The sequence below is a fragment of the Electrona antarctica genome (assembly GCF_951216825.1).
Source record: "Electrona antarctica genome assembly, chromosome: 2".
Classification (NCBI taxonomy): Eukaryota; Metazoa; Chordata; class Actinopteri; order Myctophiformes; family Myctophidae; genus Electrona; species Electrona antarctica.
Window position 1 is genome coordinate 16,206,215 of NC_136807.1, and position 12,450 is coordinate 16,218,664.

Sequence of the window (12,450 nt, forward strand, 5' to 3'; positions counted from 1 at the left end):
TGTAATGATCTGCCTCACTCATTTTATCAAGTGAAGTTTTGCTGTGTCATGTATGATTTAGTGATAATATGTTGCAGTATGTGATCTATTCAAGTGCAATGTGCAATAGCCCATGGTAACTGGATCAAAGGCATGCTGGCCGTAGTATGTACCGCAGCAGGTACGTACTACGTACTCCTGCATTCCATGCAAGAAAACGTAAAACCGCAAAGTATCTCTCTCCCAGATGTGTGTGCTTCTTATGCTATCTGCTATGTGAAGTTTAACCCTCCCAAAAAGTGAGAAAACAGATTAGCAAATCAAACATGGGCCTGCAGTTTTCCAAAATAATGACACATTTTGTGAAAGGCCAAATCACCTCACTCAACAGGGAAAGTTACTGAGAAACATGCAACACTCACACACAATATGATGAATCACTCAATGCACTAGCAGTAGCTTTGGGCGAGCCCGACTCATTTGTTGTAAGTACTGCTAAGCCGGCCGCGCGTTTCAGAAAGATCAAGCTGAATTCCAAAGGACAAGGCCAGCAGAAGGAAGGCTTGGTAGAGTTTAAATGATTTAGAGTCGTCTTTCTCCTCTCACTCTCTTTTCTTTCATCCGTAGCTGCCGTTGTTACCCTAGCAACACCTGTACTGTGTCTGGGCTTGATCTTGAGTTGGCTTGAGCTTGAGTCTATGACTTACTGGGGTGAGTCCTGTTAACCCATTTAGGCCTGAGGCCATAGGTCCCAGATTACTAAGAAAACCTGCAAAACATGTCAGTCCTTCCGTCCATCGATCCGTCACGCCTCCATATATGGTAGACAGTCCATCACGCCTTGTGACACGTCACGCCACCATATATGGTTGTCAGTCCGGCACGCCTCGTGACACACTCCATACAGTATATGGCCGTCTCCATATATAAAGATCACGACACTGACCTCAACCCTGGATAGCCATACATGGAGAAGAATGGATCATTACCTAGATCTGCATATATGGAGCCGGCCAGCAACTCTACATCTGACCTTAAACCTCAAACTCTTAGATCTCCATATATGGAGCTGACCTGTTCCGACATTCCATATGTTGATCCACCCCACCCGTCCTTCCTCTTCGATGTGTCCCTTTTGACTGATACCTGTCCATTCAAACTGTAGACGGGCCTGCCCCAAAGTTATTAGTGCAGCTGCGCCCGGCAGCCAGCGAAAACTAGAGTTCTCAACAGGCCAGAAAATTAAGGCCCGGCCCTACCTGGGTCCTCATCGAACCCTGTACACTGCCCCCGCTGCCCCCCTAGACCTCCATATATGGAACTGACCTGTTTTGACATTCCATGTTGATCTGACCTCATCAAACCCTGTACACTCGCTCGATATATGGCCAGACTTCATCAAACCCTGTACACATACACAGTCCATATATGGCCAGTACAGAATTCATTCCATATGTTGATCTGACCCCCCACGCCAAAGCGCCAGCGCTCACCCAGCAGTGTGTGTGTGTGTGTGTGTGTGTGTGTGTGTGTGTGTGTGTGTGTGTGTGTGTGTGTATGTGTGTGTGGGTGTGTGTGTGTATCTGCGTGTGTAACAGAGAGAACATTTGTGTTAGTCAACATACTGTATGTCTGTGCGTGTGCAAAAAAATCACCATACGATAATATCACGATAACACGCCCACAATATATTTATCAAGATATTTAGGAAGAAAAGATACAACCAGATTGATTCTGTACGAGACAGCCTTTCACTTTCACCCAATTGCGTGTCATAACATGAGCTGTGACTGTAATATAGCTCTACGTAGCTGGTGAATTCCAATGGTGATAGTGTACGTAGTTTATTACGTTTTTGAACCATTGACCACATGATGTCTCAATGGTCGTTGTACATACAATAGAATATTCTGCAGAAAGTGTAGCGGATAAATTGTTCATGCGCTACAGTATAATAGTATATAGACGTAAAGTACAGAATGGAGTATGTGAGAAATGACCTCCTGCCTGTCTCCGTCATACGGATGCGTGTCAGTATATTAGCTTTTAACCTGTGTTGTTCATAGCCATCAATTCTGTGCTGATATTTCGCTGCAGTTTGGCTGATCTTCAAAACATCTGCTAAGGTTTCTTACAGGAGGGATGTTTTAAAGAGAAGTGAATGTGTGTGTGTTTGTGTGTGTGTGTGTGTGCCGCTGCGTGTGCCGCTGCGTGTGTGTGTGCGTGCGTGCGCGTGCATGTGCCGCTGCGTGTTCGTGTGTGTGTGTGTGTGTACTGTGTATTTGTGTGCCAGATTTCCTGTGGTAATAAATTGCATTGAACTCAGTGAACTTGCATGTTAAATGTGTGTTCAAGATGGTAAACTCAACTGTGTGAGAACTGCTGACAGGGATAACGAGAACAGAGAGAGACAGAGGAGAGGGGGGTTGAAGAGAATACAGTGTATGATTTAGAATTAAGGAGCGAGACAGAGAGACAGAGGTATACTGTACCACACAAGGAGAGAGAGACTTAGAGAGGGATCAAGAGACTGAGGTAAATACAAGGGCATAATTACATGCTGGGAGGGAGGTGGATGAAGAGTGAGAGTACCATAGCAGCTGTGAAACAGATGTGTGATCATAAATAACTGCAGCCACGTGCGCCGCTGAATAACAGTACTACTGCACAGACACAGTAGAATCCTCAATGTCATTTTGACTGTGTACACAAATGGAACCAAACAGACCCGTAATAGGTCAACTACGCTAAACTGTTACATGAAGACCATCAAACGTTGTGCTACCGTTCTAGAAAATGGCAGATCTACAAGCTCACACTGCGTTTCAACGCAAAGAGATTTGGTTCACAAATACAGACCCCTGGAGGACCGTGCCACCGTGGTTAAGTGATTAAACAACTACTGGTTTAGAAAGGGAATGAACAAGACAAGGAGAAAGTTTGTGTGCTGACTGAGGTAAGGAATGATGCCAATCTTAATTTCTTGGAGTCCTTGGAGCCCAACAATTACCAACGTTGAGTCAATACGTCAGTACTTTTCTGATCAATTCGAAAAAACTTATTTTGATTAAAGTTGATCAATTTGAGAGCATTGAACTGATTTAAAAATAACAATAATAAATGTTTAGATGTATAAAAATGAACACAAACTGAACTTTATTTATTTATATATAAAGTATTTATTTATTTATTTCTATTTTTTTTAAATAAGCAACCTAGCTGACAATCTCACAACAATTCTTTTTTTAACTTGTTCGCCTATAATGAAACATCCACGTCCAACATCCTATATTACAATTCCCTAACTTTCGCCTGGTTTGCACAGATCGCACCTAACTTTCGCCTGTTGGCACCGTCTCTGACGCCACTCCGTCTTCCGTTTCCATGCCGCACTTGGAGCTTCCGTTTCTCAAATCCGCCATTAATCACAGCGTGTGCACTGCGAGCGTCTAAAAACAGTATTTGTCTTCAGAAGCATATATTGTATTTGTAACCTCGACACAGCATAACTTCAGAAATGATCACAGAATGTCCGCGTGTTCAGTCACCATGGATGGTGCCTAGATTATGACAAAACAGCCTTTTAAAACGTGCTACAAAAAGTAATTGGAGTCCTTTGTTTACTTCACTACGATCACGTGACACGTGTCGACGCACTACAAGGCATGCTGGATTACAGGTGCATGATGGGAAGCCTTATAACAGTATTTGTCTTCAGAAGAGTTTGTAACGTCAGAAATGATCCCACAACATCCACGTTGTGTTCAATCACGGCGGATACAGCCTAGATTTTGAGAAAACAGCCTTACAAAACGGCCCACAAACAGGAACTGGACTCCTGTGTTATTGGCTACGGCCGATCACGTGACACGTGCGTCGACGCAGTGCAAGGCATGCTGGGTTACAGGTGCATGATGCGAAGCCGATTTCTTTCTTTTTTTCCTTTTCTTTTTTAAGCTAAATGTGAAGGCCGCAAAGCGGCCAGAACCTCTAGGGCTCCATCTTATCCTTATGCATTATCCCTAACCTAATTTGCCATTTTTTACGATTTAAAAAAACCTTTTAAAATAGTTCAACTAGCCGATCTACATCGAGACATTGTTAGCTTGTAGATCGGCTATTTGAACTATTTTAAAAGGTTTTTTTAAATAGTAAAAAATGGCAAAAAAAATTGTTTAGGGATAAGGGATAAGGGGTGGCGCAAGATACAGTATAGCCCCTAGTGTCCAACATGTCCAAAGTAGGAATGCCAGGTTGAAAGTGGATAAACATCAGGACACATAATTAATATCGCTGTCGTCAAAAAAGTCAAATAGGGGTAGTTTAGTTGGATTGTACATGTTGATTCAGCAGCACATCTGTCTGTAACTAAGTAAGTGTTGCTGGCTGCTACACTGCACTCACACTGCCAGCACTAACCCTAATGACCCCATATTCACTGCACTGCTGCAGAGCAGAGAAGAAGCTCTGTTACAAACGGCAAACACCATTGAAGGCCATCCCATTTGCTGAGTGCATAATTGGCTGCTGCTTTTTTAAATCAGACATTAATTCCATTTCCATGAAAACAAAACACCTGCGGTCTCCGAGGCCAATTCCATACATCTTGCTAGTGCAAATTGCGGTACAAGGTGCAGTGTAATTTGCGCATGTACCGTTAATTCATGAATATGGCCCTAAGTTTTTGCTCACACTTGTTCATCCAGGATGATTACCAAACGCATTCTTACACCTGCTTCAACCTCTTTCTAACCCTGTAAACACACACACGTACACTCACATCAACACGCACAGTCCCGCCTATAAGCACCAATCCCTCTGAGCCCCCTCAAACCCTCCTCTCCCTAAAACGTGTCTTCCAGTTCCAATGCCTTCCATCTTTTCTCCCTGGCTCTTCACTTTTAACCCATTTTGGGTGGGAACCCCTTTTGGTGTTTTAAACATTATGTTATAATTTAGCTATTGAAAAATAGCAGATCTACAAGCTCGAGTGGCGCGCTACGAGCTTGTAGGTCTGCTATTTTTGAAAAATCGTAAAAATGTGGCGCAAATCTTTGAATATATATTCTTTCAAAGTGAATGTTTTTAACTCAAGTCTAAATGGGTTAAGCCCTTTGGCTCTCTCCCTCTCTCTCACTGTGTGCCCTCATATAATACCCTCACACATTGCCCCCTCTTACCACTGCATCCCCCCAAACAGAGAGTAAAAAGAAACTAGGTGCCTTTTTTATGACCAAAACTCCCACTACAGATTCATCCCATTGGGAGATGGCTCCTCTGTCTTCCACAAACAACCCATTGACCTTCTATTATCTAAGACAAAACAAAAGACTAACAAAACTCTCACTCCTTTTGAAAGCTTGTTTTTATATTTTTTTAATTGCCAATTCCTCCCATGTGTACTGCAGTCCCTGGACTGCACAGCTGGACTGGCAAAGTGTAGGGCAGGGGTGGCCAACCATTTTCTGGCATGAGATCTACGTTGTTGTTTTCTAAGGCTGGTGAGATCTACCATCGCCGGACAGTGAAAAACACCACCGTCGTTACGTTTTATTATATGTTGCAGCGCTAATTAGAATAATTAGAAAATAGAATAAGTCAGTGTTTTTTAATATCCATAATAAAGACAAGATGATTTTTTGTTATTTAAATCAAACAATAATGCAACAATTATTCATGGAACATACTTAAGATTCTGATGACAGAATTCGATCCAATTCGATTTGGTTTTAAAAGAAGATTAAAGGAGCATTCAGTGATTTGGAAAACCACCCAGTCCGCCCCGGTAACAAAATGTGCACATGCACGCTCTACAGTGGGGGGAAGTGCAACAGGCCAACAGCACGTGCACCAAGGCCCGCCCCCACTCGATCATGATTGGAGGAAGGCCCCACTCATCCTGATTGGATGAAGGTTTTGCCACCCGCCACCAAAACTAGGGTTTTTTGACCCCAGGGGCTCACTGGGGACAGGGAGGAACTCCTTATATGGTCAGCACACTCTATAGTAGGGAGGATTATCCAGAAAAAAAGAAAAAATAAGTGATATTTGAATTAAGTCAAATCACTGAATATACCTTTAAGGAAAGAAAGAACACAACTTATTAGTTATCAAGATAAGACGATTATATGACAACACAAACAATTGAATAAATACACTGCACTGTAATATATACTTGCAAAATAATTTTAAACTAATATATAAAAAAAATCACACTTGTGTGAAGTGAGGGGCACCTGGTAATGTTTGTTTCAAGTGCTGTAAACAAACATTAAGCGCCCCTCAAAAAGAATACTCCAAGGCAAGTAGGCAACCAGGAATTACTGTTCTAAAGACTAAAATGAGAGGGGGGGGGGGGGGGGGTTAAATAAAAAGCGTCCTGCAAAAAGATCACATAACATCTAATTTCACATCTGCCACTGTCTATTGCAGTAACACATACTGTAACTGTCTTCTGTGGTGTGGGAACTAAATCCCGGTCCAACACACAACCATCACAGCAACATCCATCATGTCCTTCCTTCATATTCACTATTTCCCTACACAGCTTGATGGTGAATAATGCAATGATAGTAGAGAAAGGGAGTAAATTGGAGCTCTGTGGAGATAAAAGCGACTGAAAGCGTGCATGCGCACACGTGTGTGCACACGCAATCAGGATGGCGCAGTCCAGTCCTATGGCTAACAACAGATAGCCATCCCAAGCTAATGTGAGTAGCAGTAGCCTTTCCAATAGATCGGATCAAAACATTTTATACAACTGAATTAACGTAACGTGCGTTTATTGGCGCTTGCAGAGAGTAAACAATTAACGTAGGCTAAGGTTTTTGGCGGGGATAGTGTTAACCCATTCTTGGCGGGAACCCCTTTTGGTGTTTTACCCCCTCAGGCCGGGAACCCATTTTGGGGTTCTGTACAGTATGTACAGTATTCAAAAATGTAAAAAAAATTGATGCTGCTATATAAATATTTGAAGTTTTTCAGCAAACTTAGGTCAGGATTTAGAGGCGTTTTTAGAATCGGCCTTAGGCCTAAATCGGTTAACAACTTTCCCTGATTTAATAGAAGCTAAATGTCACTTATCAACATCATTTATCATACCCGTGACACCACTTACTTGCCTTCCTGGATATCCATCACTCTTGTGTCCTCCCCTTCTCCTCTCTCTCTCCTTCCTTCCCTCCCTCCCCCTCTCTCTACCTGTCTCCACCTCCACCCCCCCCCCCTGCCCCTCCACTCTAGTGGCAGGAGGAGGGGCTGTTAACATGCCCACTGAAGCTGAACAGACGCACCAAGTCTCTGTTCTCTGCCTTTCTTAGTTACTTTTTTTCATTTTAATTGTTTCTCTCCCGCTCAGTCTCGTCTTTTCCTAGAGTTTTCCTCTCCCTCAGAGACATGTAACAGCAGGTGCACAGCTCTTCCTGCACGTGTAGCCCGGTTGTCGGTGCCTCTTTCTGTTGATCTCTGTCTGTCTGTGTGTGTGTGTGTGTGTGTGTGTGTGTGTGTGTGTGTGTGTGTGTGTGTGTGTGTGTGTGTGTGTGTGTGTGTGGTACAGGTAGCACACAGCAGAGGGGTTTGAACCACCGACATGCAGCATGCACAGCATTCCAGCAGTCTGCAGCAGTGTGCCGGGTTCCCTGGGGGTATGTTGGTTCTTTGGCTTGTGCGTGCGTGTGTGCGTGTGCGTGTGTGTGTGTGTGTGTGTGTGTGTGTGTGTGTGTACAATATAAAATTAGCAGCTGCGGGCCACGTTCAAACAGGATCGTAGAGTGCGACTCATCGCTCGTCCTGCTGTCACACAGTGGGCCCTGTTCTGGCAAAACAGGCACGCCAACATGAAACACGGTCAAAAGGCGTGGCGACTGACATTTTTGGTGTTTTCGGGACCAGAGAAGGGATGAGTACCCACTGCACAGTAGCATGATTTGGATTTTGGCTGAATAAACAATGCGCGCACATGACTGCAGGGACCCTGGCGTTCCCAGCTGAAGCAGTAACATAGTATCACAATCGTTTTAAGCACTTTATCCATTTATACATTGGCTGTTCAAAAATAGCAGACAAGCTACATGTTGCGAGCTTGTACTGTATAACTGCTATTTCTGAAAGCTTTTGAAAGATATTGAAAATGTTGTGAAATAAATCTTCTCTTCTGGGGATCCCTGGAACAAAACCCTTTTTAGACGTGGGCCACGACCACTGGCCTACGTAATGTGTGTTTATCGTCTGCTGAAATAAGATTGTGCATCTCTTCTTCTATGCCTAATTCCTTCTAATTTTAGAACAAAGTAAATGAGACGATTTACAGTACATGAAACATATTTTGCTGCACGCTCATCTGAGTCATCTCGACCCCCTCACCTTCATGCGATCGACCCGTGATCGACACAACACCCTCAAAATAATTTCTCCACGGATCTATACAAACCACACAAGTTCCCTATTTGAGATTTATTTTGCTGAAAAGCAAAAGGTTTACATGCCTGTATATCTGTTTCACAAGTCATATGTGAAGTTGTTTGGGCATGGAGTGCAGTAGGCTATTCAGAGTTCTAGGAATGACTTTCTAACAACTGAAGGTGGAAATAAGTTGTTGGATGTGTTTGTTTGAAATAAATAGAAATTAATGAATTCAGATTGGGAAAGACTCACGCTATCCCTTTAATCATTTTTGAAGTTTTCTGAAAAACTTCAAAAATGTATTAAAAGATTACAAAACAAATTATGTTGCAATATACTGTACATAGCAAACAAATCTCAAAAGGGGTTCCCTTACTAAAATAAAGCAGTCAAGCTGTTACTGCAGTCCAACTGTATCTCCAGCTCAGAGGTTGCTTGAGGTACTGTATAACCCAATCAGATCAGGTCCAAATTCTCCAAAATACCAAACACAAGCAGGTGAGGAAAAGACACGCGTTGAAATAACAAAGACTCTCCCCCACACCGACATTCTTCCTGTCGAGTATATAGACAGATGTTAGGATAAGACAGGCAAAACAAACACGCCGAAACGCCAACACGAGTACATGAGCTCGCCTCACACCCGGCAGGATCAAAGTTGAACCGAATACCTGTGGGTTTCCATGTCTCATATCGCACACAGCAAAAACACTACAGTACAGAGATAGTCACACCACTTATCTCCATACATGTGGGTTGATGGAGAGAAGAGAGGGAAAGAGAGAGGGGGTGAGAAAGTGTAAAAGAAAGGGAAAGAGAGAAACGTAGAAGGCAGAGGGAAGGAAGTCTCCTCTTCGGGTGGAGTGATATATGAGAGGAAAGAAAAAGAGGAAGGAGAAGATGTGGTGAATGGGGACCATGTGCCTGGGTGGGATGTGCATCTAATACATCTGTGTGTGCTGGATAAAGTCATCATCGGTGCAGCATTAACGGACGTCTTCAATGAGACAAACTGAAACAATAAAGCCATCATATATAGCGGATATATAGCGGAGAAAGCAGAGGAAAAGTAGTAACAGTATAGTTATGACTGGTATAGTAGACCCGGAACGGTCATGAAGGTATATAAATAACAGTATAGTTGTGCGCTTCAACCCTCAGTTCATCCCTCCATCTATTCCTCCCAGCTCTCCTCAAACCACCCCCTTCTTCTCCTGGGGGGGGGGGGGGGGGGGGGGGGGGGGGGGGGATTATGGGTGTGAACGTGTGCCTTTAGCCAGCACTCCATCCGAGTCTAATTGAGTATGCATGTTGGCAGTGACAATAGATAGAGAAACCTCTCTCTTTATACATCATAATGCTAATTGAACTTTTGGGCAAAATCTGAGGGAGTAGTTGCAAAAGGTGTGTTTCGATGATGGTTGTGGTTGGGGCATAGATTGAGAGTGAATGCAGGAAAAAGATGTTTTTTGTACGAGCCAAGGTTCACCACCTGATTAAACGTGATTAAAAGATTCAGGCTGATTAAAGGCTGATTTAAAAAATGTAGGGTGGCATTTCATTCTTGGCGTGTGTGTGTGTTACTCACAGTAGCGGCCATGTTGTTGCTGTCCTCTATGATGGTACCCGAGTACTTGTTAGATGGCATTACTGTGGCAGTTGACTCCAAACACTGTGCTGATTCCTTCTCAAACCTGCTGAACACACACACACACACGAGTTACACAAGTTATGTTTTCATTGTTTAATTCACCATTTTTAATACGTTTTAAGACTTACAGGGTTTTCCTCTGTAGGTGACACATTCAGATGACGTGACTGGAAAAAGATCAGTCACACTGGCTTGCTAGGGCTTCTGGGAAATTGAGGCGCAATGTGGCTCGTAATGACCTGTTGCTGTTGTTGTGGGCGCGGAAGATTTTGGAACACTATTTACAAACGATCACACCATTTTGTTCATGAAACGGAACGATGATTCCGCAGTCAAACTGTTACCACCAATTGGTGCTCCATATATGCAGTTTGATTGAACAACACAATTTTACACACAGTGAAATATAGTGAGCATAAAAAAATCGTTGCAGTCCCGCCCCCTTTCATGATGACCCAGGAAATTATTCCCAAAGCATTTTTTCCCATAGACATTTCAAAAAGTATTTCTTTAAAGACCGTATAAGCGTCGTACAAAGCCAACTCGAGTTGAACAAATCATGACAACAAACACAATATTTTGAACCAAACAAATAATTACAAAAAATAAAAACAACAAAAAAAGTGTTCTTCTAATTCTTTGTTTGGCCCAAAACATTGTGTTTACTGTCATGATTTCTCACAACTAGAGTTGGCTTTGTACGACGCTTAAAAGGTTTTTAAATAAATACTTTTTGAAATGTCTATTAGGAAAATGAACAGGGAATCATTTTCTGGGCCCTGGTAGGGGGCGGGACTGTGACGCTCTATAGAGACCAGTTTGTCCAGTTTCAGAGAGTTGTGGATTTTCTTCCATTTGGGGTGTAAAAGATAAAGCAGTCTTTCCTAATTCCTATAGCTATATATATTAGAGTGTGATGCTACGTTCACACTGGCAGCTACAAAGATACAAGCTACCATTATTTTTCAATGGAAGCCAGAAACATGAAGATACAAAGATACATCCAATGCTACAAAAGCTAACAGCTACAAAGCTACAAATAAGTTGAGCTGGTTTCAACTTCAGATACAAAGCTATTCAGCCTGTGTAGCTTTGTAGGACAACATAATGGCAAAGTTGGCCTCTCCAGAAGTGGATGTGGTGAGCTGACATGCCCATACAGACCCTGGAGTATAACACCCACGCACACACACACACACACACACACACACACACACACACAGGAACGCTAAGGAAGCAAAACAGGCGAGAGCAAGCACATAATGTGTACATATTGTGGGTGTGAGGGCAGTGTTTGTGCATTCCTTTATGCCTTGAGCCATGAATCTGGAAGTATGTTTACCTGTGTCTGTATAAATGGTAAATGGTAAATGGTGCATTTATATAGCGCCTTTATCCAAGGCGCTTTACATAGATTGTGCATTGTATATCATACATGTGTGTGTGTGTGTGTGTGTGTGTGTGTGTGTGTGTGTGTGTGTGTGTGTGTGTGTGTGTGTGTGTGTGTGTGTGTGTGTGTGTGTGTGTGTGTTTGTGTGTACATGCGCGTGCGTGGGTTAACAACAGGTCATTGGGTTTGTCAAACAAGTCTGTGCAGTGTGAGACCATAAGGAGTCTCCAGCTGCTGGCAGGGTCAGTGCACAGTGCACATCTCCTCCTGTACAAAAACACAAGCACTCAGTCTGCTTAGAGCAGTGTTTCTCAAACCTTTTAGCGCCAAGGACACCCCAAATGAATATATTTGGCCACTGACCCCCATCTGAAAATGTTTTGTGCCTGTCATGTAGTCCTGAAGAAAGCAAGGATGTTACAGAGACACTGGAGATGGAGTCACTTGGAGGGGGGAGGGAGGGAAGAGGGGTGAAAAAAAATCCTGGGAATCCACGGTCGGATGCACCACGGTGGGTTTGGCGGTGTTGGGATTCTGCAGTGCTGTTAGCTCCACTGTCGCTCCGCAGTGTGTCTATGTAGTTGATGGTGCCTGCGCACCTTACCCTTCCTGGCTGTGCCTTGCGATTTCTTCTACAGTGTCAGTTTGCTCACCACCCATTCCAGGGTCCTGACTCAACACTACTACGTAACAGCCTCCTCTTGAGGTTATCTCCAGATTTCCACACTCTCCTCATCCCATGCAAGGCATTCCAGGCAAGTGCCCTCCAGACCTTCAGATCCTGTTCGTCAAAGCGGTCCAGGCACCAAGATATGTGAAGTCCTCGACTACCTTGAGCACTGTCCAGTGCAGTGCAGTGGCACATTTCAACACTACAGTATGTTCCTGTATATTAAGATCCACCACACAGCAATATCCTAAGTGTTAATTGACTGTGATAGTGTTAAAATGGACACCTCCGTGGTCTCACAGCAGTTATTTAATTGTCTGTTTAAGAGGGTTTTTTATGACTGCTTCAAAATGTCAAAAT

At 43.3% G+C, this 12,450-nt stretch overlaps 1 protein-coding gene across 1 annotated transcript in view; it reads right to left on the reverse strand.

Moving 5' to 3' along the window:
- The window catches only part of LOC306942448 (DNA (cytosine-5)-methyltransferase 3B-like), a 56,545-nt gene that overhangs the window by 36,750 nt on the left and 7,345 nt on the right, over positions 1-12,450 (reverse strand). Inside the window, exon 2 of the mRNA XM_079528332.1 lies at positions 9,968-10,073. Coding sequence (XP_079384458.1) covers positions 9,968-10,027 — 60 coding nt within the window. The 5' untranslated portion in view covers positions 10,028-10,073. The remainder of the gene's footprint in view (positions 1-9,967; positions 10,074-12,450) is intronic.